Source organism: Capra hircus, chromosome 10, assembly GCF_001704415.2.
Source record: "Capra hircus breed San Clemente chromosome 10, ASM170441v1, whole genome shotgun sequence".
In the NCBI taxonomy this organism is placed as follows: domain Eukaryota; kingdom Metazoa; phylum Chordata; class Mammalia; order Artiodactyla; family Bovidae; genus Capra; species Capra hircus.
Window position 1 is genome coordinate 88,837,588 of NC_030817.1, and position 17,494 is coordinate 88,855,081.

The 17,494-nt window shown below is 38.2% G+C and overlaps 1 protein-coding gene across 6 annotated transcripts in view; it reads left to right on the forward strand.

The window, feature by feature from the left end:
* DPP8 (dipeptidyl peptidase 8) overlaps positions 2,688-17,494 on the forward strand; it is a 53,418-nt gene continuing 38,611 nt past the window's right edge. For 2 of the 6 annotated variants that reach the window (XR_001918600.1, XM_005685108.3), the window contains exons 1-3: positions 2,688-4,733; positions 6,919-7,188; positions 12,820-12,932. Coding sequence is in view for 5 of the 6 variants with exons in the window: in XM_005685108.3 (XP_005685165.1) it covers positions 4,697-4,733; positions 6,919-7,188; positions 12,820-12,932 (420 nt within the window). In the remaining variant the exon portion in view is untranslated. The remainder of the gene's footprint in view (positions 4,734-6,918; positions 7,189-12,819; positions 12,933-17,494) is intronic. The other 4 variants (XM_018053645.1, XM_018053647.1, XM_018053646.1 and 1 more) reach the window with 4 other exon arrangements.

The following is a 17,494-nucleotide window of genomic DNA, read 5'->3' on the forward strand; positions in this document are numbered from 1 at the left end:
ACCACTTTCTCAGGGTTAGAGGCTTTTTAAGCCTGCCACGTGTACGTGTGCTTAGTCGCTCAGTCGTATCCAACTCTCTGCAGCCGTTTGGACTGTATCCCACTAGGCCTCTCTGTCCATGGAATTTTCCAGGCAAGAATACTGGAATGGGTTGCTATTTCTTGCTCCAAGGGTCTTCCTGACCCAGGAACTGAACCCTGTCTCCTACGTCTCCTGAATTGCAGGCAGATTCTTTACCCACTGAGCCATCAGGGGAGCCTTAACCCTGCCATAGAAAGAGAAAATAAGACTGAAAACAAGAAATCTGAATTCAAATCTAGTTCAGTCCGTCATTAGCCACATGACTTCAGAAAATCTTTTACCTCTCTGGAGTGCGTTTGTTTGTTTTGAGGGGGTTGGTGTTTTTCTTTTCCCCTGAGCTTTACTGTTAATTTCCTTTTTTTTATTTTTATTTTTTTACTTTACATTAATATAGTTGATTAACAACATTGTGTTACTTTCAGGTCTATAGCAAAGTGATTCAGTTATACACATACTTGTTTCTATTCCTTTTCAAGTCATTTTCCCATATAGGTTATTAAAGAGTATTAAGCAGAATTCCCTGTGCTACACAGTAGGTCCTTGTTGGTTATCTATTGGAGCTTGTATTTTTTTAATCAATAAAATTATGTAGTTTTTGTTTGCTTTTGAGGCGGTCTCTTTCCCCTTATTTGAATGTAAACTGCACAAAGTCAGGGATTTTGCCTGCTTTGTTTACTATTATAGCCCCAGTGCTTGGAACAGTGGCAGGCACACAGCAGAGATTCAGTAAACATTTTTGTTGTTATTCAGTCGCTCAGTCATGTCTGACTCTTTGTGACCTCATGGACTGCAGGCAGCTTCCCTGTCCTTCATGATCTTCTGGAGTTTGCTCAGACTCATGTCCGTTGCGTTGATGATGCCGTCCAACCATCTTATCCTCTGTCATCCCCTTCTCTCCTCCTGACCTCAGTCTTCCCCAGCATCAGGGTCTTTTCCATTGAGTAGGCTCTTCGCAGCAGGTGGCCAAAGGACTGGAGCTTCAGCATCAGTCCTTCCAGTGAATATTCAGGGTTGATTTCCTTTAGGATCGACTGGTTTGATCTCTTTGCTGTCCAAGGAACTCTCTAGAGTCTTCCCCAGGACCGCAGTTCAAAAGCATCAATTCTTTGGCGCTCAGTCTTCTTTATGGTCCAATTCTGACATCCCATGACTACTGCAAAAACTATAGCTTTGACTATATGGACCTTTGTGATGTCTCTGCTTTTCAATATGCTGTCTAGGTTCATCATAGCTTTTCTTCCAAGGAGCAAGCATCTTTTAATTTCATGGTTGCAGTCACTGTCCAAAGTGATTTTGGAGCCCCCCAAAATAAAGTCTGTCATTGTTTCCATTTTCCCCCATCTATTAACCATGAAGTGATGGGACTGGATGCCATGATATCTTAGTTATTTAAATGTTTAGTTTAAAGCCAGCTTTTTCACTAATGAAATGAAGATGTTTTATTTTGTTAGCATGTGCATTCAAAGTCCTTTCAGGTGTTTTGTGTTTGTTTTAGTTTTTTGCATAAAATTCATAGAGGAGTCCCAGTGAAAAATGACTATTCTTTTAAGGGAACAACTGAAAAAAAAATTCTGAGTGAAGACACATTTAAGTTCAGGGTGAATAATTACATAAATAAACCCTCATGACACTTCTGACAAATGGTTCCTTGCAATAATAGAAAATAGGGAAGGCCCAGCTTGTCCACTGTTTCATTCTACACCTAGCACCTTCCTAGTCATCTCCCAAGCCTCCTCTTTCCTCTTTCTCTCAGCCAATGTGTAGTGCAGAATAGAAAATAAATTACCCGTCAAGAGACCTGCCTCTGGTTCTGCTAAAAGCAAGATCACTCACTTCCTTCCCCGTTTCTTCATCTTTATGTATCTGCATGACACACATGGTTTTCCTTAATTGTAACTAAGTGATGTTAGTATATCACTTTCACAGATCAAGAAACCATGGCTCAAGAAGACTAACCCGCTGAAGGTCACTAATTAGTACCAAAGCCAAGCTTTCTGACTCCAAGTTCAGATTTCTTTGTGTGTTAGTTGCTCAGTCGTGTCCGACTCTTTGCGATGCCATGGGCTGTAGCCCACGGGGCTCCTCTGTCCATGGAACTCTCCAGGCAAGAATACCAGAGTGGGTTGCCATTTCCTTCTCCAGATCGAACCCAGGTCTCTCACATTGCAGGCCGATTCTTTACCATCTGAGCCACCTAGGACGTCCTGTCAGGGTTCTTTGCACCACAACAATGAGACACCTAGAAATCCCCAGGCAGAGGTCCCTTCCCTCTCCATGTCTCCCCTATGAAGGGACAGGGATTTTTGCCTGACTTGGCCCCTGTTCTAATCTCAGCGTCTACAATTCCGCCTCGCACATAAGAGGCACTCAATATGTATCTGTCGAAGGGAAAAAAAAAAAAAAGATAAGACGTGCCACAATTCTTCCTGTAATTTCCAGCAAGTTACTGCCGTTTTCTGGATTTGTTCTGTCCCCCACTCTCGCGCAGTTTCTTTCCCGCTCCTCGTTCGCCCCTCTGGCCACTAGACGGCACTGTCGAAAGCGAACCCCGTCTAACAGAGAGCGGCGCCCTTCTTGGCCCCGTTGCGCCTTCCCCGGTCGGAGGGCAACGCGCAAGAAACCGGAAGTGCCGGAGCCGCCGCCGCCGTCTTTAAGTGCCGTGTTCACCCCTTCGGTTACCGCCGGCGCCGTCGCCAAGGAAGCCGCTGCAGCCGGGTCTGGAGTGGAGGCGGCGCGGCATGAAGCGGCGCAGGCCCGCTCCTTAGCGCGCGTCAGGACGGTCCGGGCGGGGCCGGGGAGGGGGGAAGGTGCAGTATCCGCCCTCTCTCCTTCCCCTTCGCCCGCGAGGCCTGCGCCCCTGCCCACTCGGGCCTCTCCGCCTCTCGGAGGAGCTGCCCGGCGCATTCTCCCGGTTAGCTAGCTCTGCGGTTTACCCGGCGCGCCGCTCTGCGCGGGCCACGGCCGGTGGTAGAGCCCCAGTTGCCGGAACAGGAAGCCGAGGCTCTCAGATTCCGAGTCAGCCAACGTTCACTGGGCGCCCCCTGAGCGCTGGGTGCTGGCCGCCGGGCTTCCACGTCCGTTATCTTAATTGAGCTTTGCTGGGGTGGGGAGCCGGGTGTTGTCCAGGCTTACAGATGAGAAGCGGAAGTCCACAGAGGCAAAGGGATTTGCCTAAAGTCCGACTGTGGCAGACCGGATTCGGACTGAGATTTTCTGGTTTCCTAGCTGGTGTTCTTTCTACTGCCCCATTTCTAGGTCGATTCCTTCCCTCCTTGTTCACTGGCCCCTTCTCATTCTATTTCACCCACCAGGGCAGGATAGGTTCTTTCCTCTCCTATTTCAAAAGTGTCCTCTCACACATTTTTCTTAAGTCTTGGCACCTTCCCAAGTCCCCTTAATATTCTCTGCTACACTTCTGCTCTTCTTCATTCTAGCTCTCAAGGTCTTTGCCCACTTTGTGGTAATAAACCTCTCAACTAGCAGTGTGGATCCTGGCGAGTGAAATAACTAGGCTTCAGTGAGGCTTGGGGTGTTTAAGTGGACAAACTGGCGCCTGGATTAAATATTAAGGAGTGATATTTGAGTGGGTCCAGATTCAAGCGTCATGTTTTCTAACCCGACATACTCTTCTCTGAATGGGAGTCCTAGTGCATGAGAAGGTGTCTTGACCTCTTAGTCCTGTTGTTGACCGTGTTAGCACAATTTCACTTTTTCCCCTCCATTTGCCAGTGACCCGCATGTCTCTCCATCACCTGTCAGGGCTATGAAAGCCTCTGATTAAAACCGATAACCAAATAACGGGTGTAGTCGCAGACTCTGCTCTTTTTTCTTTTACTAAGCCAGAATTCCAACAAACTTAACACTTCCGTTTTTCAGAGAAGTTACCTAATTCAGTTATCAATATTTGCGAAGTGTACATGGAAAGGAAAGAAACAAAAATGGAGTGCACTGAAAATGGATAGTACATTCTTTATCTTGTGAAAATCTTGATATTAACAGCATGTTCTCTTTTTGTAGTAATAGTTCTTACTGGTTATTATACTGAATCTGTTCTGTCTCCAATCTGCTAAATATGAATTCTGTAAAATAATACAAATTGACTATTATGTAAAAGACAGAAAAACAGGACCAGGCACAGAGAAATAAATTTTATTATCCATTATATATCATTTTGAGAATTTGTAATAGCCATTGAGTAATCTCACATCTGTATTCCTTTTATACTTTAAAATAATTTCTATAATTTACCTTTTAATATGTATCCAAATGTCAGGACTAAACTACTGTGTAGATAGTCTTTGGAATAAATTCAGCTGTACATTGCTGAAATAAAATCATTTTATAATTTTCAGAAAATGCAGATACAAAATAATCCAGGCATTGTATATTATTATCAAAAAATATGTATCAGTTCTAAGTACTAATTGAAACTTTAGGTATAATATTTTGGGGGCACATATCCATTTTAATAATGATCAACAGGCTTATATCTTATTTCATTATCCTGGTGAGCAGGATTGGATGGTGAGAAAAGGAAAGACTCCTGTGAGAAGAGAGCAGGATGAGCAGAGGGATCTATGCTTGAAGTCGAGTCACTTGAAAAAGATCTCTTTGAATGTGGAAGAGATCTGAACAGATGAAAATACAATCAGGTAGGCACCAGGGAAGGGCCTCAGGTGAAGAAGTAGGCGGGGCAGTGAAATTAATGCACGGCACTGAGGATGTGTACTGGCCTGTTTTCTAATTGTTGAAATTAGAAAACTCGGGTCACGTGATTTGAGGATGTATATCTAAGGTGCTGTGGAAATATGGAAATTAGTTACACATTTGTGTATATTACTAAAATTATGTAATATCAGGTCTATGCAAGGAAATGCAGAATATACATTTACCATAAAATATAGAGTAGTAGTGTCATTGAACTGTAGAATGTGTGTGTGAGAGAGAGTGTGGAGAAAGAGAAATGGTGAGTGTGGGCATCCAGTACAATTTAGGAATAGTTACGCTTAAGTGCAAGGTAATGCAAGTTTTACATGCAAGAGATGTCAGTAGTTCAAGAAGCTGGGCGGTGAGCTTGGGAAGTCAGTCTGCTAAGCTTCCCTGTTCCATCCCCATGCTCTATTGTTTCAAGCAGTGATTTGGGGATGAAGTTCCAAATTTAACACAAGGAGTGGACAAGAATGAGCCCGGTTTGTATATCTCCTTGTTTAACCTGTCCCTCACTCTCTTAGGAATCAAACTAGATCCATTTACATATTTGATAGAAAACAGATCTCCACCAGCTTTTAGATGGGCAAACAACCACTGCTGTCATATACTGCTATTTGACATCAGTGTGCTGAGTATCAGTTGAGCTGAATGACTTTTCTGTTGAGCTGTGTGGATTTTAATCATTGGTGGTAAATGCCCAGTTGTAATAATGTTCCAAGTTGTATACCTATAAAACTCTCGAAATAGGTTTTCTGACCGCTCTTGCTACTATTACATTGAAAATGGCAGTGTAATTCACTGTAACTTGAAAAAAGGCACAGTATCCTAGCCATTCAGTTTTGTTTATTTCATCACGAAGTGTACCTGATGGAGTAATTCGCAGCCTACACTTGCTAGTCTTTTTCTCCGTGGTTGGTAGTTTTTTACCATAAGCTTCTGTTAACCTGTGAAATTAAACCTTAAAAAAGATATGTTAAATTTACAGCTGTGTATTGATTTTTGCTGTAGAAGTGGTTAATAATTACGTGAATTGGTTACACAAATGCAGTGTATTTTATCTCCCAGGCCCTCATGTTTTTGGCATTTATTATTTCCAAAAGAGCAGGTTGCCCCCAAATTTTTATGTTGCTCCTTTTTGGTAGTGTTATAAATAATGCATGTCAGAATATCTTACAGTGGCTTATAATAACACTTCTTGTTATTTATTCTGATACTTTGTACCTGTTATATTTAAATATTGAACTGGATAGAGGAAAAAATCATCTTCTGGATTTGTAAAATGAAAGAAACATCATTAGTAGATGAAATGTTAATATTGTTTCGGGGTTGAACTGGTAAATTGGGTTCAGACTTTTGTCAAAATATTGATAATACAAACATTAAATGTTTTCAACATAAATTACAACTAAAGCCACTTTTTTCTCATTTAATCATGAGAGTAAAAGTTGTGTAATCTGTAATAAAAGTATAAAGGTACACAAGGGGTGGATATCTCTAGGCAAGTGTAAAAGACAAGAAAAACGTACCAACTAGTTAGGTCTTTTGGTGTTTGGAGTTCCTATTTAAAAGGAAACTGTATTATCTTGGGTAAATGCTCCAGGATGATTATTACAAGTACATTTTTTGCAACAATTTTATTAGTGTTCTAATTGGTTGTGATTATTTCTGTTAGCTGAAGAAGTCCATAATTTATCAAATGTATTACTTTTTTAAAGTGCAAAAACACTTAACTCTCCTGGCACATTTAGCTTCACTGTTGACATGCTCTTTGAAGGAACATAGCAGCCAACTGGCATATGGCCTGTTTCCTTCCAGTGTGGGAAAAAAGAAGGAATTTTGGCAAGAGATACCTAAGGAGAGCCTTTTATAAAAGTTCCCAAAGAGATTTATAGTCACTGTGAAATAGACATGACCTCAATTTTTTTTTTAAAATCTCAGTTTCAAACTGAACACAGAGGAGGAGGAGCTATTGCTTTTCTTACTAAGTTTCATTGCAACTGTACTGAAAAGCATTTTTCCCCTTTTTTGGCAGGGGGGAGAGGGACCCTAATCAGGCTGTCATTCTGATTAGCGTAAGAGAGGACAGATCTGTGAACTTCATGTGGCTTGCTTATTTATTTATTTTAGGAAAATGCAACATGGCAGCAGCGATGGAAACAGAACAGCTGGGTGTTGAGATCTTTGAAACTGCAGAGTGTGAGGAGAATATTGAATCACAGGATCGGCCTAAATTGGAGCCATTTTATGTCGAGCGATATTCCTGGAGTCAGCTTAAAAAGCTGCTTGCTGATACCAGAAAATACCATGGCTACATGATGGCTAAGGCACCACATGATTTTATGTTTGTGAAGAGGAATGACCCAGATGGGCCTCATTCGGACAGGATCTATTACCTTGGTGAGTATGAAGTCATAGTTTCTGAAAGGAAATGCTTTCTTAATCAAAATTAGAGGCTAGATGCAACTGGCACTCAAATTTTGGTGAATAGATAAGTGAATCAGTGATGGTTCCACTAAAGAGAAAAAAAAATTTGAAGAACTTCAGTTTGGGTACTGTTTTAACTTTTTGTCCCGTTAATTATGTTTTTATTTGCAGATAACAAATCAGTTGATCATGATCTTACTTTCAAAGTAAAGATGCCAGATATTACTTCTTCCTAAAGCGAATTTTAAATGACTTTCCTTCAGAATGGTCAGATTCTTTAGGAATGGTGGATGAGGAACACAAATAACAAAAACCAGTAGTTTGTTCCCACTCTCAGCAGCTGCTGCTTTCACTTTACTAAATCAAGGCTGGTCTTGGTCTCTGCTTCCTGAGCCCATGCAGTCCAGATTTAAGATATGTCGGCATTAAGTCTATTATATCACTGATTGACTTTTTTTGTTTCTTTTTTGTTTATACACCTTAAATGCTTTACTTAAATGATGTGGTAAAAGAAATAGGCAGTAAAGACTGAACACCAAGCAGCTTAGGCACAGCTGGTAGCTCAGCTGGTAAAGAATCCGCCTGCAATGCAGGAGACCCTGGTTTGATTCCTGGGTTGGAAACATCCCCCTGGAGAAGGCATAGGCTACCCACTCCAGTCTTCTTGCCTGGAGAATCCCCAAGGACAGAGGAGCCTGGTGGGCTACAGTCCGCGGGGTTGCAAAGAATCGGACACAACTGAGCGACTAAGCACAGCACAGCATTGGAAGAAATGACTAATCTATCACATACATAGACACAGGACAGTAGATAAAGAGGCGGTCTTGGAATCGGAAGCCTAGGCTCTGGTATCAACTCCATGGCTGACTGACTTACCCTGTGAGTCTCAGTTTCCTCATCTGTCAAACAAGGATTAATATCTTTCTCATAGGATTGTCTTAAGTGTTGAGTTGACCAAAAAGTTTGTTCAGGTTTTTGTCTGCTCATATGGAAAAACTTGAATGAATTTTTTGGCCAACCCAAATTTAAACAAATGCTAATAAACACAATACTGTTCTTGTACAGCCAAAACAAATTTTACTACAGCTAGTCTGAAGAAGAAAACTAAAAAAGAAAAGAAAAAAAAATTTTTGTTATGCGATCTCCCAAGCAGTTGTCTGCACTACAGTATTATTTTTTAGGATTAGAAATAATAGTTGTAAAAAATCCTGAAAAAAAAAACCCCAAATAATAGTTGTAAATTACAGTATGCTACCTAGTATTCACCAACTGGTAATTATTATTTGTACTATTATTAGCTTAAGTCCCAAAGGCCCATTCATTCATTCATTGTCACTCATTGAATACATTTATTGAGAGATGATGCTGAGATATTTAGGTAAGTCATCTGAGTGAAAGTGAATCTTTTAGTCATGCCTGCTGTGTGTGATCCCATGGGCTGTAGCCCACTGGACTCCTCTCCATAGAGTTCTCCAGGCAAGAATACTGGTGTGGGTAGCCATTCCTTTCTCCAGGGAATTGTCCCAACCTGGGGATCGAACCCAGGTCTCCTGCATGGCAGGCAGATTCTTTACCATCTAAGCCACCAGGGAAGCCCAAGTCATCTTGGAAATACATATATGTCTTTCTCAAGAAACTTATGCTGTGGCTTTGTTGGAAGCAGAAAATCAGACTTTCCTTTGATTGGAGAAGCATTGTAAGAAAAGCTCATCAATAATTGCTAAATCAGGCAATTTGGTTGGAAGAGAGTTTGGGCAAAATTAGGGGGGAAGGCCTTATATTTTGTATATTTTGTATAGTATTTAAAAATTATAGCCATACTGTTCTTAACAGTAAACAAATGTCTCACAAAAATGTTTATTAATTACCATTAAAAGTGCTTACCAAAAGGGATTTCACCCCTAATACAGTAGTTGAAATGGGATCCCAAGCCCGTAAATTTTAGAGTTCCTCATGTAGTCATGCTATGCTATTTTATTTTCCTAACCCATAGCCTGAGGGAATGAATGTTTGGTTGGTAGAGTGAGAAAGAAAAGAATGTGAGAGATGAGAACACCGAAAGAGCTGAGGCCCAAGTAAACTCCCACAGCTAAGAGTTGGGTGGGAAAGGAAGGGCTGAGATGAGTTTGAGGGCACTGACCTCCTGATGTGCCTTTGTTTACCAAGTTTTTAAAAATAGGTCTCCTGCCCTCCTCCAAAAGTGTTTGATTTTTTTTTTAAAGAGATTCTCTGCATGAGTCCACATTAGTAATTATAGATTTTTTTAAAAACAATTTCCGAGTATTCCATTATATAATTGTGCCATATTTTACTTTATCAGGCCCCTAATAATGGGCATTTAGGTCTTTCTATTTTGGTATTACAAAAAACGAGGGAGCAGATATCACTGTATATCATTTTATACACATGTGAATTTACTTACTAGGACTAATTGCAAAGAGTGGAATTACTAGGACAAAAGGTGTACAGATTCTGAATTCTTATTGATACTGCCAAACTACCCCTCCATGGAAGTTACAGAGTTTACATCCCTGTCATCATTGTCTCAGTATGTATTTCTCTGTACCTGTACCAATAGTGAGTGAGCAAACTTTTTATCTTTCCGGATCTAATTGGTGAACAGCAATCCCTCACTGTAAGTTTTTAATTTATTATTGTTTTTTTAATTGAAGTATAATTGACATATTATTAGTTTCCTGTGTACAACATAATGATTCAGTATTGGTATACATTGTGAAATGACCATTACAGTAAGTCGAATTAACATCTGTCACCATACAGTTAATAAAAAAATTTTTTTCCTTGTGGTGAGAACTATTAAGACTTCTTCTCTTAGCTACTTTCAAATGTGCACTATAGTATTATTACTGATAGGCATCGTGCTGTTCTTATATCTCCATGTTTCGTTGTAGCTTTAATTCGTATTTCTCCTATGAGTGAAGTTGAGCATCCTTTCACATATTTACAAGGCATTTGTGTTTTTTTCTGTGACTGATCTGTTTGTCATCACTGTCTATTTTTTATTGGGTTATGGGTACTTTTGTTGTCAACTTACAGCATTTTTTGGTACAGTGAGGGAATTAATCCATTGTGACATCTTTTCCCTGAATGTTGAATTTTTTCCCTGAACGTGGAATGTTTTTTTGCCTTTGGTGCCTTTTGCCCTTTTGTAGAAATTTGTGGGTTGTTGGGGGTTTTTTTGGTAGTTAAATTTTTACTTTTCGTGTAGTTTTGTATCCCATCTAGACATCTAGAAAGGTTATTTCAACTCCAGATTGTATTTTTTGAAATCCTTATGCACTTTGGACTTTGTTTTGCTCCATTGATCCGTCTGTCAAATCAAGTGCCGATACTGTGCTGCTGACTATTATTACTATAACTTTAGATGTTTTACTGTTTGATAGTAAACAAACTACTTCTCATTACTTTTTCATACTGTTCCTGATTATTTGTGTTTGCTTGTGTTTCTGTGAGAACTTTTAATTAGCTTAAAGCTCCTTTCCCCCGATCCTACTTAAACTGTTAGGATTGCATTATATTTATAGATGAAGTTAGGAAAGTTGTCGGTCTTTAAAGTATTTATTTATTTTTGGCGGTGCTGGGTCATCATTGCTGCACGAGGGCTTTCTCTGGTTGTGGTGAGCAGGCGTTATTGCTCTTTGTTGCTGTGCTCAGGCTCCTCATTGCAGTGACTTCTGCTCTGGAGCACAAACTCCAGTGCTCGAGGCTTCAGTAGCTGCAGCGCGTGGGCTCCGCGCTGGCGATGCCTGTGTTTAGTTGCCCTGTGACTTGTGGAATCTTCCTGGACCAAGGACTGAAACCGTGTCCTCTGCATTGGCAGGCTGATTCTTAACCCCTGGACCACCAGAGAAGTCCTCTTTAAAGTAATGAGCTTTTCAAGAAAGTTGTATGCCATTTTATTTGCTCAAGTGTTGTATAGCTACCTGAATATTAGTTGTTTCCATATAAGTTTGTTTCAAAAAAATTAATATACTTCAGACACCAGTAAATACTGTTGCGTCAACAAGAAAGAAACAATGGGAAACAAGAAAGAAACAATGGGCAAAGGTCATTCTGTGTTACACAGAGCTGGAGTGTGTGTACGTTAGAAGCTTTTATTGGTCACGGTTGTATCCTAGAAGACATGGAACAGTAGCAGTTTCAAGAGGGGAATGTGAAGGGATTGTGGGAAATGACTCTCACTGAGAATAGATGAGAAACAGCTTTATCCTAGTCGCATACTGAAAGCTCTTAGAAGGGAAAGGCTTAAGGAGAATATGATCATATTTTGTAAGATTATGAGTAGTATGGATAAGTGGCTACTGTCTTAAGAAATATGTAACAAAGTAACTCTGGAATGTGCAAAGTAGATTTAAGGCAAAACTAAGTGCTGGGTTGGGGAGATCCCCTGAAGAAGGAAGTGGCCACCCACCACAGTATTCTTGCCTGGAGAGTCCCATGGTCAGAAGAGCCTGGCAGGCTACAGTCTATGGGGTCACAAAAGAGTCAGAGACAGCTGAGCCACTAACACTCCCACAAATACTGAAAATAAGTATCAGCTGATAATTAACTTTTTACTAAGGTAAGACAGACTAAGGAAGGTTTAAGTAAAACTTAGGATAATAAAGGGGTACAGGAAGCTGTGGATCTTTGGGGACTCATCCCCAGTCTTTGCAAGGGTTAGCATGGAAGTTAGCATGTCCTTCCACAGACTACCTTCTCTGCCATTATCAGAAACACAAGGCTGAAGATTTATTCTGCTAGGAGAGAGTTTTTGTTCTTCCTGTGTTATTTACTTTCTCTTTCTCTCTCCCCTAGCTTTTTTTTGAAAGTGATGCCTTGCTGGTCCCTTTATGGTAGAGTAGAAGGACTTTATTTTACTGTGAGTTTTCTTTGGTTCACCTCTTCATAACCATGGTGTATTTCTGGTACTTCTCTCTGTCATGTAGTTTATTCTACACTGCTGTGATCTTCCCATTCGGTTATCCTGTGATTTCACAGAATAGACCCGTCTTCTACTTAGTGTGGAGCTCTTTCTTTCACAGTTCCTAAATAAAGGATAAAGAGACTTTTAGCAAATCAGATACCAGATTCTGTGTTGTTTTAATGTGAATGTGCTTTCATTTGAAGCTTATTAGTGATGATAGTGATAGATATTTATATTGAAGGAAACTTCGAATTCAGTTAGACCTATGTATATTTCTAAATAAATACTGTAAATGATTCAGAAAAAGAAGCTTAATCATCTGAAGTTGTCACAAAGCACCCCCATTTGAAATCTAGTAAGTCTGTTGCCAATTTATAAGACACTAACAATTTTTTAAAAAACTAATAATGACACTTAACCCTTACAAAATCTTATACACCTTTTTATGTTTGCTTTGAGGACTAAAATTTGAACATTTTCCGGGAGCCTGGGTTTTACTGAAGAAAACTGCCATGGCGTATGACATGCGCATCTCTGCCTTGTTAACATGCGTTATCGGTCCCATAGAGTACAGCATCCTGCAGTGTGTAAGAGGCGTTGTGTACTTACTGCTGTGATTGTAGTAAGCAGATTGCCATTTTTTAAAGTAACAAAAAATGATCTGTTTTCTTTTATAGCTATGTCTGGCGAGAACAGAGAAAATACACTGTTTTATTCTGAAATTCCCAAAACCATCAACAGAGCAGCAGTCTTAATGCTCTCTTGGAAGCCTCTTTTGGATCTTTTTCAGGTAGGATTAAATGTTGTTATTATTATGATTTTGTGTATATTTTTAGTATTGCATTTATTTAGGGGCAGAAATTCAATTGGGATCTTATATTTGAAGTAGATATGAATCAAAAGGAATTAAGATAAATGTTAATAAAGCAATAATAAATAAAAATAATTTTGAAAGACCAATAAGCCATAATATAAAAAAAGAATTAAAACGTTTTTATGTTTTTCTATGTATGACCCTGAAAGTTCATTTCATTCTCAATATCTGAGACTAGGGATATTAGATGTTATTAATACAATTCAGTGTTTGTTTGGCTACCCAGTGTGGTGTGCCACGTATGATCTCAGTTCCCCTACCAGGGATCAAACCCACGCCCCTGCAGTGGAAGCATGGACCCTTAACTACTAGACCACCAGGGAAGCTCCCAGATTTTTTTTTTTAATTACCTTCTCCCTGTTTAACCACCTTTCCCTTCTGTAAACTTGCTAGTTACATGGTTCTCACATTTTGGGAAAGAATTGTTCACATAAAAGAAGTAATGTATATTTCCAGAAAGCTTTTACTTAAATCTTTAAATTGAATTTATAGTTCTGATATTTAGTAACAGTACTAATATAAGGATTAAATAAAGGTACTAAGTTCAGTTTTTGTTTCTAAATAGCGTGACTCAATTTAGGGAAAATCAAAGGTTAAGTTTTTTTAGACAAAATGTTTGTCTAAAGTTTTTAGACAAAATGTAAGTTTTTTTAGACAAAATGTAAATGGTCGAAAACATCAAAAGAACAAGATCATAGTTTGGGTACAATTGTTTGCCTTTTAGGTTCTCACTTTATATTTTTACATTGAATATTATTGAATGGCATATTTGGACTAAATGAACCAAAATCTGATATTTCTCTTAGGAAGTAAAAAAAAAAAAAAGCTTCCATGACAGCTAACCATTTTGACTATAGCTGTTTATCAAGGATGTTGTTTTTCACATTGGTTTGTGATTTTTCTTTAAAGCAGAAACATTTCTTATTCTAAGAACAGTGTGTTGAACTAAAATAATGGTAATTTTCACATGGAATAGGTTGTAAATTAGTGAGTCAGAGGTTTTTGTGGGGTTTTTTTGAGGTCTATTATGGAACATTTCAAACCATACAAAAGTAGAATCCCATGTGAACTAGTTTTAGCAATTATCACATCTTGGCCATCAGTGTTTCATTACAGCCTTACCAGTCCCCACCCCCACTTTTCAGATTATTTTGAAAGAGCTCCCAAGTATATCATTTCACTCCTAAATAAATCATGTCTCTAAAGAATATATATTCTTTAGAGACATTACCACAGTATCATCATATCTTTAAAAAATCATTAATTATTTCTTCATATGAAATATTCAAATTTTCTTGATTTTTAGGTAAATGTTCTCTTTTTTTTACACTTGATTTGTTAAATAGGATTGAAATAAGTTTCATATGTTACAGTTGATTGATAGGTTTCTTAAATTTCTTTTACTTTTAGTCCTCTGATTTTCTTTCTGTCCTTTTCTCCCCATTGCGGTTTATCTATTGAAGAAAGAGGGTCTGTTCTGCTGATTGTATTCTTGTGGTGTTATTTGATATGTTCTTCAGTTTCCTATATTTCCTATAAATAGAAATAGGTAGTCAGATCTAGAAGCTTGATTAGACACAGGTTTGCTTCCCCTCCTCACCCAAGACTGCTTTACTGATCAAAAAAATTGAAAGCAAGGTCTTGAACAAACAATTCTACACCATGTCCATAACAGCATAATTCATAAATAGCCAAAGTGTCCATGGACAGATGAACGAATAAATAAAATCCGGCATATACATGTGATAGAATATTATTCAGCCTTAAAAAGGAAGGAAATTGTAACATGCTTCAACATCAAGGAACCATGAAGCCACTATGATAAGTGAAATAAGCCAATCACGAAAGGACAAATGCTATATGACTCCACTTATATGGGTTGCCCAAAGCAGTCAAATAGACTGTCAGAATGGTAGTTGCCAGGGACTGAGGGAGAGAAAAGTGAGGAGGTGCTGTTTAATAAGTTTAATGGATATAGAGTTTCAGTTTTGCAAAATGGCAAAGTTCTGGAGATGGGTTGCACAACAATGTGAATATGATTAACAGTACTGAATGGTATGCTTTAAAAAGTTGTTAAGGTGGTAAATTTTATGTTATATATATTATTTATATGTATATGTATTTTTTGTACAATTTAAAAAGTAAAGAATACTTCATCAATAATGTTGTATGCCCCCATCAAAAGTCATATAGAGCTTTAGTTGCTTGTGATGATAGCATCATTTGATCATTACCTAGATCTATTATAAAACTGAGTTTTTATCATTCCTTCTTCATTTGTTAACTGAGAAATTTCTATACAGAGAACACTGCTATTCAACAATTATTCAGTTATCCTGAGGAGGAGTTCACGATAGAAAGGCAGGATGTTTCTTTCCTTTATTTCCCATTTTTCAAACACAATCTTCTATGTGTGATAAATTAGGAGTTTTGGAGGGTATTTTGTTTCCATTTTTATATCTTTATTAACTTACAGTGTAAGCCTGTTTGGTATCTTTTGATCCATTTACAGTCGTTATTCTTATTGTACACATTGTCTTATTTTTGACTGTTAGAGTCCCCGTCAACTTGACAGATCAAATCACTTTGACATGATCCTGGTGGTAGTTGGTATTTCTCTTACTTGGTGGTATGGAGATGTTTCATGATCATCTTTCACATTGCCTTTTCCATGCTTGGAATCAGCCATATCTGTCTGCTTCCTTTAGAGGAAAGTGGTATTAAGAGACTTTGATTTGGGTACTAGATACTGAGGGACAAGCTGTATACATAATCTTTATTTGTTTTTACATCTGTGTTGTGTTGTACAGACAAACCATATTCAACCACTTCCCTCTTGATGGACATTTTAGTTATTTTCAATCTTTGTATTATAAATAGTACTGCAGTAAAATGGCTTGGGCATACAACTTTTTACACTTTGCCAGTGTATCTTTAAACTAGATTCCTAGAGCTGAAGTCGCTGGACCAGATGGTACATGGTTTTGTAACTTTGCTAGGTATCAAATTTCCTTCCATAGGAGCTGTGCCATTATGAATTTCCATCAGCAAGGAATAATTATACCTGTTTTCCCATAGATTTTCCAACACAGTTTGTAGTCAGACATTTGGATTTTTTGCAAATCTGATAGAAATGCTATCCCAATTGTAGTTTAATTTGCTATTCTTTTATAGAGAGAGTTGACCATCTTTTTATCTATAAACCATTTTTATGTAGCGTGGTCCTTTTTTCATTTTTAGAAGCCTTTTATTTCCTGGAGATACTTGCCCTTTGTCTGTGATAGAGTTTCAGATGTTTTCATGAAGTTGTAATTTGCATTTTTACTTCTTTATGGTGTGTGTGTGTATGTGTGTGTGTGTGTGTGCGCATGTGCCCATGCACCACATGAAAGGTTTTGTATGATAGAATGTATCCTTTTGATATTGCTTCTAGAATTTGTCTTCTATCATAGGACAGTTTTTCTACACTAGGGTTATGAAAGAATTTACCCATGTTTTCATGTAGTGCTTTATATGGTTTCACTTTTTAAAGGTTTATTGAGGTATAGTTGACATATAAAAATTGCAAGTATTCAAGTGTACGATTTAATAGATTTGAATATGCATACATACTTTTATTTTTTTTCATTAAAAATGATTTTTTAAAGCAATTTTAGGCTTACCATAAAGTTGAGAGGAAAATACAAGGATTTCAATCCATATGATTATTTTATTTATTAAATTTTTATTAGAGTATAGTTGGCTTACAGTGTTATCTTAGTTTCAGGTATACAGCAGAGTGAATCAGTTATACATTTACATATACACACTTTTTTAGCTTATTGTCTCATATAGGCCATTACAGAATACTGAGTGAGTTTCCTGTGATATAGAGTAGGTCCTTACCAGTCATCTGTTTTATGCATAATAGTCCGTATATGTTGGTCCCAATCTCCCAATTTATCCCTCCTCCCACTGACTTGGTATCTATATTTATTTTTAGATTCCACATGTAAGCAGTATCATATGTTTGACTTTATTCAATGTGGCAATCTCTGGGTCCATCCATATTGCTGCAAATGGCATTATTTCATCCTTTTTTGTGGCTGAGTGATATGCCATTGTACATACATATGTACCATATCTGTTTTGTTTATTCGTCTGCTGATGGATATTTAGGTTGCTTCTATGTCCTGGCTGTTGTAAATAGTGCTGCAATGCATGTTCGGGTGCATGTATCTTCTTAAATTATGTGTTTTTCCGGATATATAAACTTGACTACTTTTAAAGTATTAGTCCTTGAGACGTCCCTGATGATCCAGTGATTGGGATTCCATGCTTCCACTGTGGGAAACCAAAGTTTGATTTGGAAACTAAAATCCTGCAAGCTGTGGCATGGCTAAATAAAATAAAGTAATTAATCGTTGATAGCAGAAACCATGTCTGTTTCCGTTATTTATCCCTTTATTTATCATAAAGAGCTCTTAGGGAAGCTGTGG